Raw genomic sequence first — 26,372 nt, 5'->3', positions numbered from 1 at the left:
TCCTATTTTTGGTTTTAATTACTTCCTCAGATGTTTTTCTGTCTCACATATGCACCGAATCCCCGCAAACAGACTTTTCCTGTACACACATCACGGTTTTTGACAAGTGCTATTTCTTTTTACTCCTCCACTTCAAAGCATTAAAAAAAAGTAGATCCGTTGAGCAAATATTTGTCAAGAAAGTAGGAATAACTTTTTTTACACTGAAATGTGCCACTATTCTGTACATGCTATCGTTTTAACTATCTCCTACTACTCTGCCAGTATCTACTTCATCTTGTATTGTTGTTGTCAGGTTCTTCTGAAGCCTGTTGCCAATGGGTTAATTCTTGATTAGAGCTCATCCAGTCGCCTCCTGCGACTTGCTCTGTGGAGTGAGAAATCACTTTCTCAATGAGAATAATTGAGGATGGGCAGGGGGGTGCCAGCTCATTACCCACAAATCACGGGGAGCAGGGGCACCTTAGCTGAATGCCATAATGACTTCAGGGAATAGCCTGGGACAGTCAGCCCGAAGACAAATCAGCAGAGAACAAAGCAGGAAAAAAAGGAAAGCTGCAGACTCATCCTAACACTTCTTGATCCATCTGCAGCTCAGTCAGGTTGTTGATGGATCTTTCTTCCCATCCCAGTAGAAAAGCATTAAGGGGTTAAAATGTTCACAGCTAAACTATACATTTTTATAACAACTTGAAATTTTTGCAGTAAATCTATCTATCTATCTATCTATCTATCTATCTATCTATCTATCTATCTATCTATCTATCTATCTATCTATCTATCTATCTATCTATCTATCTATCTATCTATCTATCTATCTATCTATCTATCTATCTATCTATCTATCTATCTATCTATCTATCTATCTATCTATCTATCTATCTATCTATCTATCTATCTATCTATCTATCTATCTATCTATCTATTATCTAGTATGTACAAATTAAAGAGTGGGACCCAATAATAGAACCTTGTGGTACACCATATGTCAGTCCTTACGCACTGGCATATGGTGTACCACCACTTGGACATATGAATTTTAGAGGGCAAATAAACAAAAGTTCTGACACTGAATGACATAATTTGTGTCATGGCTGTGGAGCAGGACCTTAAGACGTGTTCACCAATCAAATCAGATGTTTGTCATGTCATAGTCCATGAAACTGCACTTTGGCCCTCTTCTTTAAACTGGCAGGGCTTACTGAACCTGGCATGAGTGTGAATTGGGTCAATCACTCTGGTTAAACAAATGAAACTTTGAGGATCTAATATACTTGAGTCCACCCCCATCAGTTTAGTTTTAAAAAAATAAAGTCCTTTATTTTTTGAGGAGGACGTTGGAGAAGCACTGACAATGTTCAGAAAGATCACTTCTGTTATTTCCAAGACCTAAAGATCATTTTTGTTTCATCCTTTCGGAATTGAATTTCACTGTTCCTGCCTCAGAAATAAATCAAAGGTTTGGTTTATTTACTGGACAGCTCTTAAGCTAAATAACAATCTCCTCATTTTTGCTCTGGGTTGTTAAGAATGACTCAATGCATGATTGACACTGCCCAGCTTCCCACAGTGCAAAGCGGCGCCAGCTCATTTCTCTCTGCCTTCTCACCTCCTTTTTGAAAATATGCCACACACTTCCATTCTGCAGAGTGCCAAATGAGTCCACTCTAACACAATGAGCTCCATTGTCACAATAGACCTTTCGCACTGTGTTATAGGTCCCATTTGGGTCCAATGCTTTTAAGTTGCTGAAGGAATCTAATAAGGCCCTGGCCGATAGTAAACATCCACATCTCTGGGCCACAGAGAAACATTAGATGTGACTGCTTAGCCATTTCTGCGGAAGAGGCTCGTTTCATTTGCATCAGCCACAGATCTAAATGGCCACAGATGGATGCAGTGGAGAGAAATGGGTGCATTTGATTCCAGAACCTAAACGATGGATGAATATAAAGCCTCCTGAGTGGGAGTGTGAGAAGCTGGTCGGTCCATCTCTTCTAGACAGATGTTGGCCTATGAGCAGATAGTTGGACCTTAGATGTTCTGATAAAAAACATCTTCATGATTATACATTGGTCCTGTTGGGTGGTCTCCATTGACAGAAAACAGAAGCGACGTAATGAGGCTTCAAGGCATGTGGCGAGCAATAAAGGGGGCATTTCTGAGATGTGTGTATCGAGACTTGCTTCATTTGGGGGAGGAGCTCAAAACAAAATGTACAATGGCTTGCTTCCTGGCTGCACCACATGACTGATCCAGGTAGTTGTTTGAATTCAAAATGCAGGTGCTTGATGGAGAGCTGTGAAAGAAAACGACTAGAGCAAGATTCACGAGATTTTCTTTTTAAATTCTGAAATTTCGTTGTGCATGTAACATATCACAATGACAATGAAGCCTACTCCGATTCAACATTTCGTACCAAGTCATTTGTAACTGTAGCTGGTAGCAGCAGTCCAGTCTGAACGCGCCTTCAACAATGCTCATTTAGCACGTTCTTGAATGCACATTACAGGAGAATGCCGGGAGACAGTTTGGAGTTTTAGGACAAACTGTTGTTTTTAAATAAAAACCAATGATGTGTCCCCTAAACAATAAACAATATCTCAATGTTACAAAGCACAATCATTGTCCATACCCCAACCAGCCTCACCACACTGTAAATGATCATTTTTATCATTTGTAAATGATCATTTTCCATACTGCCAGTTGCATACACACAATGTACATGTTTTTTTAACTTATTTATTTTGCTGATATGTTTATTCACAGACTTTCTCCAAAATTCCACACACTTCAAATTCAACTGATATTTTTGTGTTCAATAGATGTTCTTCTAGACCAAAAGAAGCTTCAAGAAGCATTGGAGTGAACCAATTGGATGAAAGGCTTCAATGCTCCATGAAGCTTCATGTGGCCACCACAAAACAAAAAAAACTGTCTTTTTACCTACTGTAAGTCAGTTATTTATGGAATGACAGAAGTACTCTCTCTGGCAGCCATTTTTTGAGGACAAACAAGCTCAACGTGAAAGTAAATAGTAAAATTGGTGAGAGTTATCTTATCAGGTCATGCAACTAATACATTTCAAAGAAGTAAATGGATGTCAATGGTTTTCAGAAAGGACACAAAAGGGGAAAACAGCAGATATCTGACTTTCTAAATGACTTCAGAATAACCCATTGGGGTCATTTTAGCCAACTGCCCATGGAAAAGACCAGTTTTTTCCCCTCTTCTGTAGATTGTAAGCACACCTTCCACAGGGTTTCTGTGTAGAATAGCCCACCCTCCACAGCTTCATCAGAGTTCTTAGATATTTGATCATGCTTTCACGACTTCAACCAGATAGCATGCTGACAGTGTTTCGCATTTGCGAGAAGTTGTAGCATACAAATATGTGCTGTTTGCTTGGTTCTGTTCATGCACACCAGGTTTGTGGCTCCTGCTGCTGTTGATGTGCCTGAATTATAAGCAGCTGCTTTGAAGTGTAGACTTGCCAAGTGTGTGGAATGCAGGAGTGTGTGTACACAGGGAGGGTGTTTTCAGACGCCAGAAAAAAAACGATATATTTTCTGTAATCTTTCCTTTTCATCTGTGCATTGATGCTCTCATCGCATCAGTGATTATGTTGCATTTGCAAAGTAAATTATCAGCTGCAGCTTTGATTTGTTGTTTTCTGATCTACAATGTTTTGTCTTAGGTGATTTGTCTTTGCACTCTCCCCTCTCCTTATTTCTTTTTTTCCACTAAAGCGCACTCCTGCCGTGCACCCACACCCCACTCATCTTCCCTGCGCCTCCTTGATTACTGTGACTGCGCCAAAGTCTATGGGGACCTCTCTTCATTACCGGCCCTCCACAGGCCTCCGCCGTCTCCAGGCGGCCCCTCTTCATTTAGCCCCGGTTGAGAGCAACGACTCAGCCAAATGGCTTTTCTGTCTTCCCCTTATCCAGGAATTTCAGCTTCCAATTAAAGCTAAATTGAACGAGCCCCCACCTTTTTCCCGCCCTTCCACCTCGACCGATGGCACTCCCATGATACCACAGATGAGATCCCCTCTTGGAGCCTGCCCTACCCGCTCAAACAAAGCACTGATCTGTAGACTAGACCCTTCACACAGTGTAATAACTTGCTCCAGTGTGTACCAGAGCTTTTTCCCCCACTAAATTATTCATGGTTCAACATAATTCACTCCAATTCCCCTTTATTTATAGTTTTCTCTCCTCATGTTGAGTGTATTAAGGCTTTTAGGTCAAAGAGTGTTGCAAAAATCAAACAGAAAAAGGAGGATACTCTCTCTACATCCCCTTTCCAGTGCTGCAATTACTGCTCACTGGAACAACATTTGCATTGCAGTAACTCTATAGGAAGTGGTTCAAATGGAAATTTGGCAACACAGGAAGTGCAGTTTTGTTGGCAGCCGCTGCGCAGCTCAATAAGTCAGCATGATTCTGACTCTCCTAATTGCAGGAGCGGCTACTAACAATAATTAAAAAGAAGGAATTGTATTTGATTACGACTTAGATCAAATCCACGGGAGCCTTCATTGAAATTCAAACAGGCGCTATTATTTCAACGGGGGTAACACTCACTCGCTGACCTTCACAGTTTGATAGATGGATTAAATGTTCTGAGCGTTGGAAAGCAGACTGTCCTCCCACTTAATAAGCTCAAAATGATGATTAATCTGTGAAAAGCACAGCGGAGCTCCTTTTTAATGCATGGGTAAATACCCTGGATTCAGCTGGGACCCTCCGCTCAGCGGGGGTGCTCTCCCTGTGCCTCCGATTGGTTGCTCAGAACCACCTCCTGTCACTTTAACCAGAAATGAGGAGTCATCTTGCTCTGTTAGTTTTTTTTCATTTATTTTAAATGGAGACATTTGCCGCTACCTCCAAAAGCCACGCTCCCAGAGCTCAGATTTAAGACCTGGACAGTCACCGGTAACGATAACTGCATTTGTAGCTATCTATCGGGTTTGAACCTCCGGCTCTGCGGCAACAGGAGCGGCCTGCTCCTGTTTCAGTTGTTATTGATGAGGTTTGGAAAAGGTCTAGAGCTGCTCTGTCCGCTTTGTGCCTCAGTTATTGACCTAGTGATTGATTTAGGTCCTCATAATTAGCAGGCCTAATTTAATCAAAGTGCAATTTAACAATACAGTCTGCTACGGCAAAGAGAACGGTGTCATTGATAGATCAGCTGAGGCTTGATAGAAAACAGGCACTTGCAGATGATGTATTCTGCACAGTGGGGAGCCCAGACACAGAGAGGAAGAGACAGATAAAAGTCAGGAGACAAGGAGGAAAAAAAAAATATTTTGACTTATTTCTTTGGATGTCACTTTTCAATTAAGGCTGTCTGCTTTTTATTGCTTAACATCTTGCTGCTAAAAACGGTGACGTGTACAAATGCACAGCATGATCTAATTTCTTTAACAGCATTAGAAAGTCAACTTTTACTGCAAGTTTTTCGTCGGAGCACAAACCTTTAATGCATTGATTTCATTTCACCCTCAAACAAGCTGGGGCAGATTTCAAGACTAGAGATTAATGCCACGTAAACAAGAAAGTTTGTTTAGCATTTGATGTTCACACTGGTCTGCCCAATATTAACACATGTACCTGCTGTTAGAAAAGGGTTTGGTATGAAATGCCAAAGCTGGGCAAATCTTGTTTCAAGCTTTTTCCTTTAGAGCTCTATTTCAACTTGGTCTTGTATAATCCGGTTTAGCACAAACAGCAAACATTCATTTATCCTCCATAATCAATTTTCAAACAGTTGGCACTTCCGTCACTTGCCTATGATACTACCGATACATCAATACCAAATCCGACTCCCTGATTGGTCAAAGTTCAACTGGTTTAACTTTCAATGCACGTTCAATGGCCTCACTTTTTATACATGGAGCCCAAAAAGGGCTTAAAAACATGCGTAGCGGCATGTGAACGCAAGAGTTTTGAAGCCGAAACACTCATACACCCGAGTTACTTTTCAATGAAAGTGGTCGCTTGAACCTGTGTTTCAAAGTCCGGTGTGATTGTAGCATGAAAAGTAAAAATTATTTACTCTGTAAGAATTTTGTCCTAAACATGTTTATAGTCAAACTATCCTCTTATGTATCTACCTTTATCCACCAAAAGGAACTGTCTATCATTCGATCGAAGGAAGTTTTTACCCTACTAACCTCAAAGGTGTCAGGGATAATGCAAGGACTAAAACATGTCAAATAAACCAATAAAACCTCACGAGTATAAGTTGAAGTAAAAATAGAAATAAAAGAGATAAAGTCTTAAAGGTATTCTTTTCCTACCTGCTGATGACCTCATTGGCTCTTCAATGGAATGGCAAACTGTTCAGGGTATCCCTCGCATAAGACCATCAGTTGCTAAGTTGAATCCAGCCAATTTGGGACCATAGCTGGGAATAATGTAGGTTTAGAAATTGGATGGACAGATGATGGCTTCCTGAATTTGTTGGGTTGTACCAATAGGCATTTGCAGCGCAAATGTTATTTTATTTTATTTTTTCCTGTGGGCATGCTTTAAGCAATAGGTTGTAGCAAGTACTTTTACAACAATGTGAGGTAATATATGGTAAGGGTGAAATAGGTGAGACACAGGCGTATCGTACGGAAGAAGTTGTGACGAGTGGTTTATTAATGACTAGTGTTGGGTAAGGGCATCGTACGACAGCATCACTCGTACATCAGAAGTGAGTGCAATATACAAAATACTTCACGATGCCCGTACTATATGCACAACAGTCGCTCCTTGAAACGGAATCTCAAGGGAATTGGAAGAGCCATCTATGATCTTCCATTGGCCTGGACAACCTAAAACCCACAGCACCCACACAGGTCAACCACTGTGCAGGTGCATGTGACTGTACCTTTAGGTGTGTTGTCCAAACTTGGTGATTAACCATCAGTGTAGATCCCAGTGTGTCATGGTGTTGACATACACCAAAGCCTGAACTCACTGTGCATATTTGCACACATTAATACCCAAAGTGTTTTCAGGGCTTTGTTGTGAACCAAATCTGGTGATGGACAACCAATAGTTAATGATGGCAGATGGAAAAGGCCGACATTTTTGAGTGCAAAAGTTCCATCCAATTTAACCTCAATTAAAATGTTTGGGCTTCATTTGGCTGTAATGACAGTTTTCCCTCTAAATGGGTGGACGGGCAAATTGTGCATGTACAGTTCACAAAGCTTTGACCAGGTCATCAGCATTTTGCATGCTGGTAAAGCTTATTGGAACCCCGCTGTTCAAATTTAGGTGAACATTTTTCTGCCCAACATCATAAAGTCTCCTCTAACTGCTGATTGAAAACGGTACGGCTTTGGCTGTGGTTAAATTGGGAAAGTATTAGTAATTGTGCTTTTAGGTTAAATGACCTGTAATAGGACCATTAGGAGTTATTACCAGCAGCTGTCTTTGTATGTCAGGGCCATTGTTTAGCGTGGCAGCACTGTGAAGCCTCATTTTGTCCTGTATTTTGTACAGTGTTTCGCCGAACTGCAATAACTGTAGCTAATGAGGCTACAATTAAGGGTTCTTAACCTTTTGAAAGGTATAGGAAATGTCTCCAACTCTGCTGTTTTTATATTAGTTAGCAACCAATTCTTCTCACATGTTACTAATGTTTGTATTGTTTTTCTAGGGGCCATATGCCACCCTGCTCAGTTAATGTTTCCAGATTTGCCTGGTCAAATTGGGATCAAGGGCCAGTCTCTTTACAGATTTTCTTCTTCCTTTTCTTGTTTCTCATATGAAAAAACCCAGTCTTAGCACGTTGCGGTCATTGGTTTTCTCTTGTTTTGGACATAACTCATTGTAAAAGAGCGTGAGAAACTGCAACAGGGACCTGCTCAGCTCACGAAGCTGTCACACAGATGTGGACCTCAGCCACAAAGGAAGAGGAGTTTCCACAAACACACCACCGTTCCCAACCTTCGAGCAAGTCCTTGTTAAGCCCTTGATGCCAAATGTGCTCACAGAAGGGGGTTGGGTGGGCATTCACCCCCTTTAGTCTAACAGCTACATGCTGTATGTGGCCTTGGGTAACGGCGTGACACGTGTACACACGCACACCCACAGTTACAGCAGGGCTTCTTAAGGACGACTGTTGATAGGGCTTGACAGCTCCTTAACATGCTGCCTTTGCCCCCGCCTTCGAACAGTGTGCGTTCGTGGAGTTCCACCTCCTGACCAAGCAGATGCTCCTTCCCTTCCTCCCGCTCCTCTTTTCCCCCCTTTGGCCCTCTTCCCTGTCTCGAACCTGCCAGTGCATTTGAAGCTAACAAGGCTCTGCACTTTGCAGCTTTCTGTCTCCTCCACCACCCTGTATTCCTCTGTCGCTCTCACTTACACAATTCTCAATAATCTAATGCTGCAGCTGTCTTCTTGCCAAACCCATAACTGTTGATATTGCTTCCTTTTTTTATATATTGTCAAAAGAAGCGTGTGGAAGTTTTTGGCCCCCGTTCAGGGCTTTGAGCGCCCGGCACTGCATGGCAGGAGGAGATAGTGATGTAGGATGGAGGGATGGATGTAGCCAGAGGGCAAAAAAGAGAGCAGGCTTGGAGCGAGAACCTCGGGGGAGCTGAAAAGCCCTGTTGCATTCCCACTCCGCTGGTTACCAGGGGATCAACAGGGTGCTAAAAGCACTCGGAGGAGGAGGAGGAAATGGATGGTTTGCAAAGAAGGAGTTCAGAGGGATGGAGAGATCAAGAAAAGAAGAAATGAACCTGCAATAAGACATGGAGACATTTTCCCTTTTATTTACCACTTAAAGCTCAAATCTGCCATCGACACAAGAAGAGACCCAAAATTGGGACGAATAAAAATAATAAACAGGCTTGCTTTAACTCAAAGAGACCTTTGTTCAGGAATAAAGAGACGTGGATTATGTGAAGTATGTGGATTTCTCACCACTAGTTTGTAATCCAGTGGTAATTCCATTAAAAAAATATATATATATTTTTATATTTTTTTTTTCCCTTGCAAGTTACAGACCAACTCTGAATTTTGTTTTGGTCCAAAAACTGCATCTGAATCGTGATTATAGTGAGTCAATCTGTATAAATTTCACAACAGGAGGTAAGAAAGACATACGTGACTCAGAGGAAAGACGGACATAGTCTTCTGCGTCCTACATAGTCGACTCCTGCATACCATGTCTGCAGAAAATTAAGGCCTCCTATACTGGTAAGGGTTACCAAGGCTACCAAGGGCTAAAATGAAACTTTCTTTATTTCTCACCCATTAGAATGATGACTAATATTTGATAGTTGGATAATCGTAGGTTACTCTAATTTACTCACAGGTGTGAATGTGAGTGTGTTTTGGTGTGTGATTTTTTGGTCCTGCGACAGACTGGCGATCTGTCCAGGATGTCCCCTGCCTTCACCCACGAGTGGCCGGGATAGACCCTGGCAGCCCTGTCACCCCGAAAGGTAAAAAAATAAAAATAAAAACGGGTTTAGAAGATGAACGAATGGATAATCACCCTTTTTTTGGGTACAGCCACCAAATTTACCATGGATCTTGAGGGCGTCCTACGGTACCTCGACACATGCCAAATTGAGTCCTAAATGATTATTTTAATAACCAGTTCCACTATTCACTTCACTAATACATTTTCCGTATGTTCTTTCATGGAAAAGGCTTCTAGTACATCCAGACACAGCAGAGAAACTCACTGTTAACACAGTGGAATACAAACTGCACCAGCAAGAGCTGTGATGTGTTATTTGCTTTAGCTAAATATTATGTCAGTGCGTCGCGGCTAAAAGCTGCAATACATTAACAGTTTTTTTTGTTGTTGAAAGAAACTGCAGATTTAGCTCTCCCACAGATGGCAAACTTCAGTGTCTATTGTGCATCAGCTTGATTACCTGAATCCTTTTTTTTCTTAATCCAATCTTTATTCTTTATTAAATGTGCAGTCTTTAAACACTTTATTTTTTAGTTTTTACTCGTTGTTTTCTTTACACAATTCTCAGTCTTTTGTTGTTTTTTGGGTCATTTTTCTTCTTTGTTTTTTTTTTTTTTTTTTTTGATTTTGCACAGAATAAAAAACCTGAATACAGTTCCCTGATTCAATGTGCTCTTATCCATTTGGTGCATGATTTGATGTGATTTCTCTGTCATTTTGACTCTGTAAGAGGTAAACCATCGTTTTCCAACTCAGAGGAAAACCGTCCTGTTTTAAAACCTGAAGAGCCCTCAAAATAAATAATGCATTTATTTGTCTAGGAACACATTTTCAGACAAGCGTCGAGCAGCCAGTTTGATGCGCGTCGAGGGACAGGGCTTGGGACGTTTATTTTCCAAATTTTTTTACTGTCGCGACTTATACTCCTGAGTGACTTCTAACCTGAAAAATATGGTAGTTGGAACCCATTAGACCTCTCTAGTAAATGTCAGCTAGTTGTTTTTTGGAAGGGTTGACAAATATAGCTTTGTTTTTGCAATGAAAAGAGCTTGTATTTAGGATTTCTTAATTGGGGGGTGAAAATCTTTCTATTATGGGGCCAGTGATCTCCCCATTGCCCCCCTTGGCTCCACCCCTGAAGTCTTCTCCATTTCTTTCCTTAATATAGACCTTTTTTTTTGCGTTCACATTTTTCTTTTTCCTTTGAGCTCAAATCTCTGTTAACCTTCTTCGTCATATTTATTCTGTCTTTATCCCTCGGTGCGCGTTTCCTCCCCCCATCACCGTCCGTCTCCCATCTTTATGTATGGATTTACCACAGGTGGCTGATTCCCCCAGTCCCGGAGGTATAGAGGTCTGTGCTAAAGAAGCTGAGTCTGCCCCCTCCCCCCAGTGTTGAGCTTTCTTCATAAGAAAGCTTTGTGACACCCCCCCCCCCCCCCCCCCCCAACTCAACTGACGTGTAATTAAAGGCAGAGGTCAGCGGCCGACCTCATACCAGACGCTTGCAGAGCAGACAGGTGGAGTTGGGTCTTTTTAAGGGAAACTGCCAATGAAAATTTCATGGCCGCCACCTCCACACCCCCATCCCACCCTTTTACCCCCCGACTGTAATAAATAAATTGGAGTCTCGCTGCGTCACCTGCCAGCGTCGCCAAAGACGTCCTGGACTTTGAATGGGATTGATTCTATTTCCATAAGGAAACTGTAGAGCCCCCCCACCTACACCCACCTGCACCTTTGTGTGTGTGTTGGGGGTGGGGGGTGGGGGCATTTGGTTGACATTTTAGTCAAAGAGACGGGAAAAAGGAAAGGTGAGGGGTGAGGGCGGGGAAATAGCAGAGGCTAACAAAGCGTTTCAGCAGACCCTCCCAAGGTGGCGATGTGCGCTCTGAATGCTGACAAGCTCACACACACACTGACAAACACACATGCACACTAACACACACACACACACACACAGTTACTAACAGGACTCGGAAGCCGAAAGTGAAGTTAAATGGAGGAATTTCGATGCTCAAGAACTTCACGAAATCTTCAAAAGATGATTAAAGAAAGATGAACCTCGCCCGCCTGTGTTACATGTAGGATGTCACGACTGCATGCAGGCGTCCCACCCGCTCATACCATGTATTAATGAAGATTTTTATCCTCCATTAAAGACAGCACGAAGCCTTACCCTCATACCAGCACCTCGTTAAGTCATCAGATGTCTAAAAGCCAGCTCTGCTGCCTAATGGACCTGAAGGAAGACGACCGTCTCCCTTTTTTTGCTCCCTAGTCTGAGGCTTCAAAGGCATCTGCTCCACACCCCTTATGTCATTTCTTTTAAGTGTTTTTTATTTTTTTCTAGTGCAAAAGTTTTCTCATCTTTGTCAGGTCTTCAGTTTAGGAAGGTGGCTAGAATTTTCTGCAGATATTTAGACTAAAACTTATGAGAAAAAAGTGGAAGCAAGAGAAAAAGAGATGTAAGCACACTCATGTTAAGGTTGTAGATGTTTAACTATATTGGTGTCATATTTAATACAGGTATTTCTGAGACCCGTATCTCCTTAGCATTATGAAAACATTCCCTAAAGTCCATCTCCAGCTGTCTTTTGATCTTTTTTTAAAGTGTTTTAATAGAATGATGCTATTTTAGCCACATTTCTTTTTAAATTCTTGTTTTTCTAGGACATAGTTATTGCCAAGCAGCGATAGTTCTTTAAAAAATTTCCCTCGTAGTTGTGGTCAGGACCATTGGTGGGTGTAACATAAATGGCGAGCAATATTGGAGCTATCCAGCCGTACAGTTTTGAGCTAGGTGCCAGCTTGGACAAAGACGGACATGGATTTAGTTGGAACTTTTTACCTGACCTATCGTAATTTCTACCTTGCAAATATTCTTTTTTAAACAGCATGTTTCCGTCTGCTCCTGATAAGCAATAATTTGAATAGAGAAATATTCAAAGATGCAATTTTAAGCTTAATTTTCTTAATATACGTCCTCCATCATCAGAAAAAAATATAACTAGAACTTTTTAAAAACACAATGGGGTCCTAAAGAACCAATTGTCTATAACGTGGTCCATGTTTTCTCCCCTGTAGTTCATCAGTAGTAGAGTTTTCCTTCTCATTTCATTCCTTAAAATCTCCAAAACACTTTTGGTAGGAAAGGTAAAAATAACTTATCTGTTGTATTTCATTTTTGTAAATAACTACTTTCTGTAGTAAAAAAAATGCACATGCTGTTGAAATGAATACTGGATAAAACATTTAAACCATATTAAAAATGTGTGTTGAGACAGTTGGTTTGCTCTTAAACACTCAATATTTTAACTGACATTGTTATGAGCAAAAACGTATCAAATCACCCAATGTATCGTAAATCATACCTTCTAAATCTCAAAAAAACATATTTTTTTTTGTGTTAATGGAAGAATTGTTATTTTTTGTGTCTATAGGAAGAGGAGGCAGAGGAGCAAAGCACGCAGGAGCTACGGATTGAGCGGATAGAGCCAGTCGGGAGGGCTGACTCCTCCCTGGATCACTCACCTTTGCTAAATTTTGAGTGAGTGACCCTCACCTGCATATCTTCTCTCTCAAATGTAATGTCTATAGTCCTGCTATTTATACCTGCAAAGAGCGTAAAGACAATCGGCCACTGAGGCCGAGAAGCTCCTCCAGGAGCAACATGGCACACGAGTGCGGTGACGTTTGCCCCCGTTCATTTGTCTTCACGTCTATCTCCGCAAATGATCCCCCTCCCTCCCTTTACACTTTTTTCCAATTAATTTATTTTCTTAATGCAGCCTGATCTTAATCACTTAATTGGAATCTCTATTTAATCGACCCGGAGGTCCACTGGCCGTACTTTGTGATGGATGACTTTATAAGGGGAACACGATGCAGTCCTCCTCCACCCCCTTCGTCCTTATCAGCCTCTCATCATGTTTGACTGTAATGCTTTATTTTTTTAGATTTGCTCACCCCCCTCCCCCTTTTATATATTTATTTCTGCATGTCTCCCCCTCCTTTCTTCTTCCTGCTGTCGTGATTCATCACCGTCCTGCAGAAGCATGCTCAAGCCGGTCCAAGTGTCCAACGACGGGGGCCCCCTGGGGATCCACGTGGTCCCTTTCAGTTCACAGGATGTCAGGTAAAAAGGAAGACCGTCTTAAAGCTGCTTACTGTACAAAACATTGATTATATGTGACTGTTTTTTATTTATTTTTTACTTTTGACCAATAAGAAGTGTCACTGACAGAGTTCAAGAAGAGGAATACACTTCAGTTTATGGTTATGCTTGAAATAGTTTAGGACGGAGCAAGTGGCCAGATGTAATCTAACTAAAAGCCTGTGTAAAGCACAGAGCCCCTGCTGTACGCCTCCGGGACTGGCAGCCTTCCAAAGGGGGAATGTGGCGACTCAGCTCTGGGAAAGGGTGGCGGGGAGGAGGTGAAAAGGCAGAAGGAGAGGAGAAGATGAGATGGGACAGCTTTTGACGGAAGATGTCATTGAGAGTGGAGGGGGGGACTCACCAGCACACTGTAACTGCATTAAAAAATGTCTGGATGCTATCTTTAGCTGTAAACTCTTGTTGATGCTTCTGTCACTCATTTGTCTGCTACATAGTCGGTCAAGACAGTTAAAAGAAATCATTTATAAAAATAAAACTTCCAAAAATACTGTGGGACTCTAATGAAGGGGCGGAGCTAAGAGATAAAGGGGGCCTAATCTTTGAATTTATATTAGGCTCTTTTTTACAAAGATTAAGAAATTATCAATACAAACTTTTTTAGGCATTTTTAGCAGCACCTCAGCTAGAAGATCTGCTGTATTATTAATAATAACAGTAACAAAAAATGGCCGCCCTCTCTACAGTTTTCATTTGCCCCCCTCCAAAGTTGTCTGCCCCCCCTGTAACACCCATACAGGTCAACCTCCATAGGGGTACTGTCCATGTGATTGAGGCCTTTAACCAAGAAGGATGGGTTGGTGGATAAAAACGACTGTCCGTTATGTATTCTTTTGTCCAATATTCATGTATATAGCACACCTTATGAAAATTATCAACTTTTTTGCCTTTCTTCATCATGAATCTTGTCACTACCACCATCATAGCATCGATCTATGTTGGGAAAAGGTTTTGTAGCTTATTTCGTAAATATTGTTAAAACAACTAAGAGCTTCATGACTGAGAAGTCACCTTTGCCTTCTCGAAACAACACATATCAGTTGTTTTCAGGTTTATTTATTTTGAAATTGTTGCTATATTTAAAGCAAATTCATATGTCTCGAAACAGAAATACTTGCAAAAGACATTATAGAATTTATTAATCATGTCTCTATTTTTGATTTCGTGTTATGGTGAAAAAAAGAAAAGAAAATTTGCTGAAATTTCCTTTTCTTTTGCTGTTTTGATTAGGTATTACTAAATAGATGCTCCTTGAAATTGTTACAAAAACAGCTTATTCCAAATCTCTGACATAGCAATTATGATACCCTGTCCCGTGCATTATAATGAAAACCTAAGATAAAACAAAATCCAACATCATTGTATGGGACATGAGTAATGCTGCATTTCCAGTAAGTTTCCTCTCCATCAGCTTTGGTCAGTGCTAATAGCTATCAGAGCCTTCAATTAAATCCAGCCATGATAAGACTTAGTGTCTGCTCAGTGGGTTGATGTTAATGGCCTGATGCGGCTCTTTCCTGTGCGCTATTGGCTGGGAGGAGAGACATTAGGTTTGGTGGGCTGTCATTAGTGTCTAGACCAGGGCCAGAGGGGTCAGGAAGTGAAAAAAAAAAAACAAGAAAGAACAAAGAATGGAAAGCATAAATAAAACGATGCAACAAACGAGAACCTGAAGGCGCCCATGATCTGCACCGACAGGAGAGAGCTTACAGACTCTGACACTCCAGCCACAAACACTGATCCTCTCCTGATAATGAGCTTAAATCTAAAAACTTTGTGACTGAGTACTCTTTCTTTACAGACAGTCTTGCAGGTCAGCCTTTAGGCTACATTCACTCCACCCTCGACAACACCATTATTCTTAAGGAAATGCCTGTGTAAAGTCTATGTGAACACACGTTTCAGGCTTTTGTGTTCAAAACTCACATTCATGCATAGCTACGCAAGTTTTTAAGCCAATTTTGGGGCTCTACCTAAAAAACGCCGCGTTGCAATTTAAACCAGGCGAAACTTTGACCAATCAGGGACTTAGATTTGGTAGTGGCGTATGGATGAAGTCCCTTTTTGTTAATGTAAGAGCCAACCGTTTCAATTATTGATCATGGAGGAGAAATGAGTACATTTATAATGTGCAGTTTGTGCCCAGCAGAATTCTATGACACCAAGTCTTTCATATATCGGAATGGAGCTGGGAAAAAAAAGGCTAGAACAAGATTTGCACCACTTCAACATTTCGCACAAAGTCTTTTCCATCTGTAGGTGGGGGATATGCACTAGTAAACAGTAGAAAAGAAAAAAAAGAAGAATCCCTTCCATGCTTGTGCAGTGTGCACACCATGGGCTAAACACATGGTCAACAATCTGGGTTTAGCGTCTTCAAGAACACACATCATATGCCCGGTGTGAACGAAGCATTAAAGTCACACTCCGATCATCTTTTGATCTATTTTAGAAGCATTTGTAGCCAAAATTAAAAGCCCTGTGTGGTTTTTGTAATTCCTACAAAGCGGTCCTTCTCATTCCTGAGAGCTCTCTGTTTACATGCTCTCCCGTTAGCTCACAGCCCCTGACAACATCAACATATCATTACCGGTGCATGAAGCAAAACAGGGAGCTTGTGGCCCACCCAGCACATTTTCTAGGTCACACATCCAATCTTTGATCAAACAGGATATTTTGTCTACTCCTGTTCACAGCAATTTAAAGAAATACTCATGATCATGAGAAAAACACCATAAGAAATATTAAAAACACGGTTTTCATCAGAGTGGGTCTTTCAAGAGCTCTGCACACAGTCTCCCAGCTTAATGAACGTCCAGTTCCGTGGCTAGTTTCAATTGTAAACAAACTCCGGCTGTAATTGCCTCGCATAAATGGATTCTGATTGGAATTATTATTTGATTAAAGTCAGTGGAGGAGAGCAGGTGGCCTCCTTCAAATCAGCTCCTCTGTGCTGCAGCCACAAGGTGGAGTAGAACTGCAGACTTGTGGGAGGATGCTGATTCTCATTGACGGGGTTAAAATGGGACATAGAGTCTGGGGAGACTCTTTTACAAAGTCCCGGTTCTTAAAGAGACTTCTTTAAAGATGTCCTTTAGAGTTCCATACTTCTCTGAGAACCTTGTCAGTAGAGAACTGAGCTAGTTGTACTTTAAAGTTGCTATAGTGTTCATTCCACATCTTTTGAAATCTTAACAAGATCTCTCTCCCCACCTCTCTTTGTTTCGGCTAGGAACACTTATCAGGGTTTAGACGCGCTGTAATATTCATCTTCCTTGTTTTCAACCCCTCTATTCAGAGATAAACAGTCATGTCAACCCACGCTGTATCTGCAATTACTCTCTGCTCAGCAGCCTTAAGCCGGCCCGCTAATGCAGGATCAGACACAGAGGAGAGCTCCTTTGTGATCTTTAATTTCAACCCGTTGCTTCGCCTTTTCCCCCTGTCGAGGAACCGAAACGAGCGTGGACGCCCACATCAGGTGGCCAATTACAGCAATGTTCTGGAAATGTCCGTGTTTGCCTGCAAATGCTGAAGAGCTCCAGAAATCTAGTCTTTGTGTTCGTGGTAAACAGGGTCAGGACGCCAGTGTCATTCTCTGCACCCGAAGAACTGTAAGAGTACCAACACTCCGGGCCTGGGATGCCGATCCAAGAATGTGTTCTTTTGAATACTTGTTTAGCCTATGTGTTCACACTGGACAAGCAGGGAGGGGCTTCTTCTTCTTTTTCTACTGTTTACTAGTGCATATGTGCCACCTACAGTTGGAAAGAGCCTGTGCAAAGTGTTGTAGCTGAGCAAATCTTGCTCCAGTCCAGAATTGGTGTCATGTAATTATGTATGATTGTCCCACTAATCCCAATTATTAATTTCTCTCCCACGATCAGGTTTTTAACAGTTTGCACTTTCGTAAAAGTTAAAAAGGATGCCATCCAAATGTGACTACCAAATCTGAGTCCCTGATTGGTCAACTTTCAATGCGTGGTCAATAGCCGTGTCTTTTCTTTGTAAAGCCATAGAAATGCGTAATGACTAAAATACGCGAGTTCTGATTGTAGAAGGCCGAAACTTGTTTTACGTGTGTTTACGCAGACTTTTCATTGAAAGAGGGTTGGGGTTGAGGTTGAGCTGACTGGTAGGGGTACCTCCTGGACCCCAGGAGAGGTGGTCTGGGCGTGTCCCACGAGGTCGTGACCCGATGCACACTGGAGAGACTACGTCTCTCGAGTGAAATCTCTCTTGTGGAAGTGGGTGGCTAAAGAAAAGTCTGGTTATCATTTCTTAGACCTTCCCTCCGCGACCTGTGAGTCAGCCATCCATAGAGCACCACCCATATGTCAAATCCGAGTTCCTCAATTGGTCAAAGTTTGACCCGGTTTAACTTTTCCCATGTTTTCAGTGACGACGCATTTTTTACGTAGAGCCCTAAAATTGTCTTAAAAAGTTTTACATAGACTTCAATGAAAGTGGTCGCTTAAACGTGCGTTGCCAAGGGCAATGTGAACGTAGCTTAAGAAGCCTTTCAGTCCGAGTGGAGCGTATTTTTGCGTCACAACTTTTCCCTTTTCGAATAATCTTCCAAACTTTTTGTCAGCGTAAGCTAGAAGGACAAACATCTGTAGAGAAAAAAATCAAGCTGCTACCTCAGGTCTATCACTCTGGAAGTGTTCAGTGTGGTTTTGCTGTGCTGCTGTGTGAGCACACATCTCTTTGCATGCGGTTATCCGTAGGGCCTAGCTAAAGCCCCAAAGGAGCTCACTGATGTTGCTATTTAAAAGGGGGATGGAAGGAGGGAGGGGGGGGCGTTTGAAGGTAGGGGTTGGCTCTTTTGAACGGATTGCTTGAATGGCTTGTGGTGTTTATTACAGCACCGTCGGCTTCATCTTAAGCTCGGGGGAAGGCAACTGTAGCGTTCTCCTGGAAGCCAAAAGATGATCTGCGAGCGCTGGATTATTTCAGACAGTCTGCCGATCAGACCTGCTCACAGAGAGTGAGGCAGAGGGAAGAAGGACAGACGTACAGGCTTAAAGTCAGCTTTTTATTTTTTTTATCCAAGCTCATGCGTTGAAAGTAAACTTTTCCACAATAGGAAAACTTTGCAAGCTGATGTAGTATGCAGGCACTGGTACATCAACAGTTTTCCATTCCAAAAAAATTGAAAATGCCCAAAATATCCCAAATCTCTCTGTCTTACTTTAGGTGTGTCCATTGACTGTATAGAAGAACTGGACTGAGTGAAGCCAAAATTCCATAGACTTATATTGAGAAATAGTCAAAGATCTTCTTGCTAATCATAATTATTTTTTCATATGTTTTATGTTGTGGGAGTTATTCAAGTTATAAACTGGGCAATCAGACGCTTCAATCAAAGTAGGTGGTCTCAAGTCAGTTGTTCAAAAAGTTTGATTAACAGATTTTGTGTAGCCCTTTTACAAGTGGTAGGGGTGTGGCCTTCTGACAAGCTCACTCCTGAATGGTGAGAGTGGTTGCCATAGAAACAATCACTCTGATGGACCAAACTCCACTAACTCACATTGTTTGGTTCCAAATGGCAGCATCCGTACGGCAAAAAAATGGCAACTGATTAACTTCATTTGATTAATGCTGAAAGTAAACCATTTTCTGCGGGTGACGTCACACTCACTCAGGCCAGTTCTCATAGTCAATGGCTGTGTCGAAACTATCTTTCCGTGCAGATTGTGGAAACAAAACCAGTTGTAAATGTCACCATTTCTGCCTGAACGAGTCCTAAAAAAGACACTTGCAACGCTTGTGTAATCATTTTCAGGACTCAGGGTCTGCTTGTGAGACGTCTGGAGCCCGGCGGGAAAACTGAGCTGGAGCGTCTCTTCCAGGAAAATGACTGCATCGTCAAGATAAACCAGGGGGACATCCGCAATCTGCGTTTTGAACAGTAAGTTTGCAAACAGGACATTTCACAGGACCATTCCCCTGCTGGGAGAAGACAGTGGGGAAAAAACTAGATTGGCATATCAAAGTCATTTCATGAATGTATTTATCAATTTTGTCATCAATCAATTTTATATTTATATATATATATATATATATATATATATATATATATATATATATATATATATATATATATATATATATATATATATATATATATATATATATAGAACTGATTGTGTATTGATACACGTTTGTATGTGACTTTTATATCTTTCAACTTAATTTATTATTAAATTTTTTAATTTTAATTGTCCTTAATTTTTTTAAATGAACATTATTTATTCAGTGATGTCCCATAATACCTACCTGATCCAGTTTCATCTATCTATCTATCTATCTATCTATCTATCTATCTATCTATCTATCTATCTATCTATCTATCTATCTATCTATCTATCTATCTATCTATCTATCTATCTATCTATCTATCTATCTATCTATCTATCTATCTATCTATCTATCTATCTATCTATCTATCTATCCATCCATCCATCCATCCATCCATCCATCCATCCATCCATCCATCCATCCATCCATCCATCCATCCATCCATCCATCCATCCATCCATCCATCCATCTATCAAACCATCCATCCACGTATCCATCCTTCCATTTCCTGAAATATATTGTTCTGAATGCTGAAAGACTTTCTTCGAAATGATAAGTCATTCTAAAAGTGTACTGTTAAAGTGACTTGGCCAGTTGGAAAACAAGATTTGGTGGGACAAGAAATCAACCGGCAGTTGACAGTGTTGTGGTTCCGGAGTCGGACCTGAGCCCCCCCCCACAGCTGAGCAATATAAACCAGAAATATGAGCGTGTTCCACTAATAGCTCACAGTGACCTGCAATACTTCAGCCTCACTTCGCCCTGTGACCCACAGCTGATGCATTTCCACTGACTCACTGCTGCCCTTCATTTCCCAAAGTGGGGTGAATATGTAAGCCTGGCACTCCTCCACCTCCATTTAGCCAGAGCCACCTTTCCTCTCATGGACATGAATGTGAAGATGCCATATGTGCCAAGCTGGGAGGACATGCCGTCCTTGGTTGTCTTCCACCTAATCCACTCCAGGTTGATGACAAGAACGAACCCCGAACTCCTTGATGTACGACTTCAAATTTATCCCCAAAAATCTGGTTAGAGTTAATTATTTTGTGTCTATTTTCAATGCGGACTCTTCCACCTGCACACTTATGTACAATATAGGAAGATTATACAGACTCCCCCCTGCCCCTCCCAGGGTTTGTCATGATTGTACCTCGCAGAGAGTGACAATTGAAAGTGATAGCCTAATCTGCTTGGATTGTTTTGCTTGGGTAAATATTTTGAGATGCTTCATCTAAGTGAAGGTAATGATGCGTTGATGGCGATGATTTATATTCAATGAGGCTCAGGTGGAGGCTGATTGCCGGAGTGATGTCACTGCGCATGTGGGGACTCTAGAGTGGAAGCTCAAGCACGAATCTACGGGGCTTTTTCTTTCAAAATACTATTAAAAATAAAACTAATCGTACTTGGCTAAACCTCTGTGACACCCCTTTAAAGAAATGAAGTCAACTGGCCTACAAGCATTTAAATTGAGTTTTGGGGTTGTTATGGGGGGATTCTAGACAAATCAAGTCTGAATCCAAACGTCCTAACTTGCCCGGGGCCCCATATGTCACAGAGTGGCTCTTTCTTAGTCAGTCTATCTATATGCTAAGTGTAAGTGGTAACCAGGATAAACCCTTGACTGGAAATAATTTTGACCTCTTGTCTGAGCTGATTTGGTTCAGTTAGGTTTCTCGGGGACAGCCAAAGGTTCTACAGTCGGGACCTTAGATGGGCTCTTTTCGTGACAAGAAGTGCTCTGGGTTCTTATCTAAGGCCAGAACATGCTGGTTGGATGGGTAATAAATGTGGCTCTGAGCTGTTTGGGGGTGTCCTTCCATTTTCCACATGAAAGTGGGGAGAAAAGCCAGCCCCCACATCTCTGAACAACAGGGGAGTGGGTTTATAAATTGATGGATTGGTAGAAGAACATTAAAGACAAAGTGTCCTTTTTTATATTCTCTATTAAAAGAATAAAGTGAACTTGTTTACTTTAAGTTTCTGGAACACTGTGCGCTGCAGGATTTATCCTCTATTTGATCATTGAGTCAACTCATGCTCGCTCATCATAAACTCACCACCATTTCAATTGAACTGGATTTCAGACAAAACAAAAGGGGAAGCTCTATATCTATACAGTGACTGGACTCTTCATCAGAAGAGGTGCTTTGCAGTGGTCCTTTGGAGCCTCGCTGGTTTACAGATTTTTTGTGTTTTTTGTGAAACTTCTTTTTTTTACAGGTCACTATGTTTTGTATTCTGATTGGCTGTAGACCTTTGTCAAATAAATCCCTTCCAACCCAGGTACAGAATGGGTTCTTGTATAGAATGCATTCAGTTTGCAAAATGTACATGAATCTACGACTTTGAGCAGATCTTTATTTTCCTTCAATATATTTTGCACTTAATTATCTATCATTTGAACTTTAAGAGTTTTAACAAGAGAGAACAGTTTAAAAAGATGTACTAAATGTGCAGCGAGGGGTTTAACAGCCTTAAAACATGTACAATCCTACTTCACGAAATTCACCATTCGCAGATTATTTTTAATAATGCAACCTACTTAAACGAAGGAAGTAAGGTTATAACTTCATTGTTCCTCTAAAGTCATCTTCCAACTTAAACAATGACAATTTTTCTGTTGAAAAGCTAAAAGGTTTGATTTCCCAAAAGGGGGTCGTTCATCCAGTTGTGACTGTATATCACCCAACTATTGCTAATACTAACCTCATCCCCCCCTACTGCCTTTCAGTACCTTTTGACTCTATTTCTCCAAAGCTAGGATAGTACATCATCGTATGTGTACTTCTTATGATGTTTAAGCTCATTCAATGCAGTCGATGTGACATTTTTCCTTTCTGTCTGTTTGTCCTATTTCACCCGCAGAGCCCAGAACATTTTCAGGCAGGCGATGCGCTGCCCGGTCATCGTCTTCCACGTGGTCCCTGCAGCCCTCAAGAGGCAGTACGAGATACTGACGGCCCACAAGGAGATCGCTTCCCCCCAGTCAAACAGGGTCCGCTTTAGCCAAGACTCTCAGCATCCAGGCTACAGGTCAAGTCTAGTTGGGGGTTCTTCAGCCAGATCTGGATCCCAGTCCAGCAGCAACCACAGGTGGGTTTTCTTTCAAAAGACATGGATGGATCGAAGCAAAGTAAATGACCTAAAATATTGGCGTTTCTCTGTAGCCACCAGTGCCCGCTTTCAGAGAGCACTCCTGAGACGAGCCGCCGGTTTGCCACTTTACCCCCCTCTTTGATCTCTAAGACGCCTCCCTCCTCGTCGCCCTCCCTGCAGCGGAGGATAAGCACAAATTTACCCAACACATCCTTCCTGAATAAGAGAGGTCGCAGGTTCAACGTCCAACTGAAGAAAGGTACTGTAGTTTTTAGAATTTAAGTTTCTTTTTGCATAGTTTGGCAGAAGGTATGACTTGTGCTCAGGTGCAACTTATATGTGTTTTTTTAAATAAATAGAAAAAACCACTAGAGGACACTGTAGGTGTCCACATCAGCATTTGCTACTGACAGCAACGCAGAAGAAAAAAAGCACTGCTCATTGTGAACCTACCAGGCATGTAAAGTGCTAAACCGGCATTCTTGATCGTGCTTTTGGCATACACTAGATTGTAACTACCAGACACTAGCACATGTATTCACAGTTGGAAGAGGCTTGATGCACAATGTCAAAGTGGTGCAAATCTCGTGACTCTTGCTCCAGGCGTTTTCTTTCTCAATCTGTGTTTTGATAAAAAAAAAGACTTGGTGTTGTGGAATTCCAGGCGGGTACAAAACCGCAATCATTATTTCTTCTTCATGATCAATCCTCAAACGGTTGGTACTTCCATGTTTTGAAAAGGATGCTACTCATACGTCACTACCAAATACGAGTCCCTTTCAACACACGTTAACACTTAAAAAGTTGCGTAACGATGCATGAACGCAAGAGTTTTGAACATGTAACCCTGAAATGGGCATATGCGTTTGTTTACCTAGACTTTTTACTGAAGGTGGTCGCTTGAATTTGCATTTCCAATTCTGGTGTGAATATAGCGTTATGCTGATGAGTTTAGTGATTTGACGGGAGATAAAGAGTTTAGTTGACTTGTTAGCGCGTTCTTTATGTTATCTCAATAAGTGGTGATAGATATGTTGTTCCATTCTGTTGATATGATTTGCCTTTCAAGATGAAATTTACACTCTTGTTCCTGTATTTTGCTAAATAAAGTTCTCCAAAAAGTGCAACTTATATATGATTTTTTTCTTCTTCAACTTTTAGTGCGGAAATTATGGTTTAGACAAATGCTTGACCGGATAAACATTTTTTTTGTAGCCAGTCTAATACGATTTGACGGTATACAAACTTTTGATCATGAAGAAAAACAAAACAATTTTTGTGAAGTTTTTCAACTTTTTGCAAAGATTTTGATTCATTAAACATCAACTTTGAAACTATAGAATCGAGAATGAGTTCATTGTTTACTAAAAAGGCTTCCTTTATGATTTTCCTCATTTGAATAAAGGATCCGTCCAATTTTTGTTTAAGGTAAATTGAATAGAAGTTTAAAAAAACTTTATTCAATATCGTAGAAATATATTAATCTTTCCTTCACGACCCCTCTGATCCAGCTGATGTTCATCTCCTCAGTGGACTTGGACCAATCCCTGCTCTTGGAGCAGTTTTGTACCGCAGTGGTGGACCAGCCGCCACATCCCGAGTCACATTCATCTGTTTGTGGCCTTTGGTTTTAAAGGAATCTAGTGCCAATACAGCGCCGGGGCGCTCTTTTTTTCCGTAACGGAAAGAAACAGATGTTTGGTTGGAAGCTGGCAAAGAGGTCTCTGCTGTGAGCGTTGGGGAACAGCATGGCGTGTGAGGGCAGCAGCGCAGGCTAAATGCGACACGCTCAGGGGAAAAGCATTCACAAGCTGCTCTAATGCGTTTGGTGGAGGCTTCTGAGCGCTGCCTGCAGAGCTCCTTCAGAGTGTGGGCCTCGTCGAGGAAACTCGGACTGCTTTTATTTGTTTACCATACAATAAATCTCTTTTCGTGGGTTCGGGTCTTTCATTACACTGAAGTCAGGGGGAAATGTTGGTGCACCCCCAGCTGTTTCTAATAATTCCGTTTATGTCCACATGCTCCTCCGTTTGCTGTGTCAAAAGCTATGTGCGCTTTCCCAACTGTGACAAGTTCAAACATCATGTTTGGGATGTAAAGAAGCTTTTATTTAGATAGAAGGGAGAATTCTCGAGACATACGTTTGAATGTTGATAAGCCGGAAACTTAGAAAGCTCTAAAGTCCTGAAGGGCCGAAAGGAAATGTGACTCCGAAATGTATTTTGACATTTCCTTTCGATGACTATCAGCTTTTATCACGGCTGCAGCGCTTTTAGGCGAGCGGTTGTTGACTACGTGTAATTGTTGTCTCTCACTCTAAGTGGCTCGAGTGAATCTTGAATGACAAATGAACAAGAGTGCCGTGATGAAATAATTCGGTTTGCAAAGGACATCTTTGCTCCATGAAGTCACTGTAATGTGACCCAACCTCTACAAATGTCTCACCACTTGATCGGCTCGATTGGCTTAGTTAGTGTTCATATTTCAACCATCATATTTTCCACACTAAATGTCATACTTAAAAGCACTAATTTAAAAAAACAAAACAATATAATCCGGAGCACTTTATATATGAATTAATGCTGGTTGTGTTTACCGATTTTGTGAGGTACAAGGCGCTTAGATGTTATTGTAAACATGTAGCGGTATCCGACTGTGTATTTTTTTTATGTGTTACTAATAAGGTTGGGAGTTGGCGTAATATTTGTTTTAGCGACATCAGTCTGCTTTTTTACGTGTTGAAAACAAGGTTGGAATTTACAAGTGTAGTACATTTTTTAAAGTGGCTAACATGAAGCACTGTTGGACTGTTTTTTTTTTTTGTTTTTAACATGCTGCTAACAATGTTTGTGGTCAGCGTTGTGACTGTAACGTTTGTTTTTTGAAGCGGTAAATCTTGCTAATCTTTGTCCAGGCTTTTTTCGTTCACTGCTCTATTCCGATATATGGAAGTCTTGGTATCATAGAATTCCAACTAGGAACAAACTGCAATAATTAGATTCCCCTCCATGCTTCATTTTCAAACGGTTGTTACTTCCATCAACGAAAAGAGACGAATCCATAGGTCACCACCAAATCCTAGTCTCTGATTGGTCAAAGTTCAAGGCCACGCATTTTGTACGCAGAGCCCAGAAGCAGTCGAAAACGTAGCTACGAATGAACGTGAGAGTCTTGATCGCGAAAGCCCGAAACATAGACTTTTTTCAGAAGTGGCAGCTTGAACTCATGCTGCGGTGGGTGGTGTAAATGTATCTATGGAGTGATCACCTTGCTACCCAACCAGTAAATAGTGGAGGTCATCTGTATTATTTGACTGTGTCTGAGCAAAGAATAAAAAACAAAATAGACTTGCATTCTAAGAAGATAAAGTTGGAAAAGACAAGTTAGGATTTGATAGCAGTATCAGCATATGTTTTCGATTTAACCCTAGAACAGTTGTGGGGTAATTTTTACCTGATATAATATACCCAACAAAAAGTGCCTAAAACACAGTTTAAAACATGACAACACATGACGAATTAAAGTGGTTTTCTTTAATTTTTTGCACTGTGGTATGTGCAAAAAAATGAAA

General features: G+C 41.2%; 1 protein-coding gene across 2 annotated transcripts in view; it reads left to right on the top strand.

Annotated features, from left to right (window-relative positions):
* LOC101161760 (partitioning defective 3 homolog) overlaps nt 1-26,372 on the top strand; it is a 409,623-nt gene that overhangs the window by 156,379 nt on the left and 226,872 nt on the right. For both annotated transcript variants that reach the window (XM_023950354.1, XM_023950353.1), the window contains 5 exons: nt 12,882-12,988; nt 13,493-13,576; nt 19,404-19,529; nt 22,571-22,798; nt 22,873-23,060. In XM_023950354.1, the coding sequence (XP_023806122.1) occupies nt 12,882-12,988; nt 13,493-13,576; nt 19,404-19,529; nt 22,571-22,798; nt 22,873-23,060 (733 nt within the window). The remainder of the gene's footprint in view (nt 1-12,881; nt 12,989-13,492; nt 13,577-19,403; nt 19,530-22,570; nt 22,799-22,872; nt 23,061-26,372) is intronic.

The sequence above is a fragment of the Oryzias latipes genome, chromosome 20 (assembly GCF_002234675.1).
Source record: "Oryzias latipes chromosome 20, ASM223467v1".
NCBI classification, from domain to species: Eukaryota; Metazoa; Chordata; class Actinopteri; order Beloniformes; family Adrianichthyidae; genus Oryzias; species Oryzias latipes.
The sequence above is the reverse complement of the archived record's forward strand: the minus strand, read 5'-3'. Positions and strand labels throughout refer to the sequence as shown.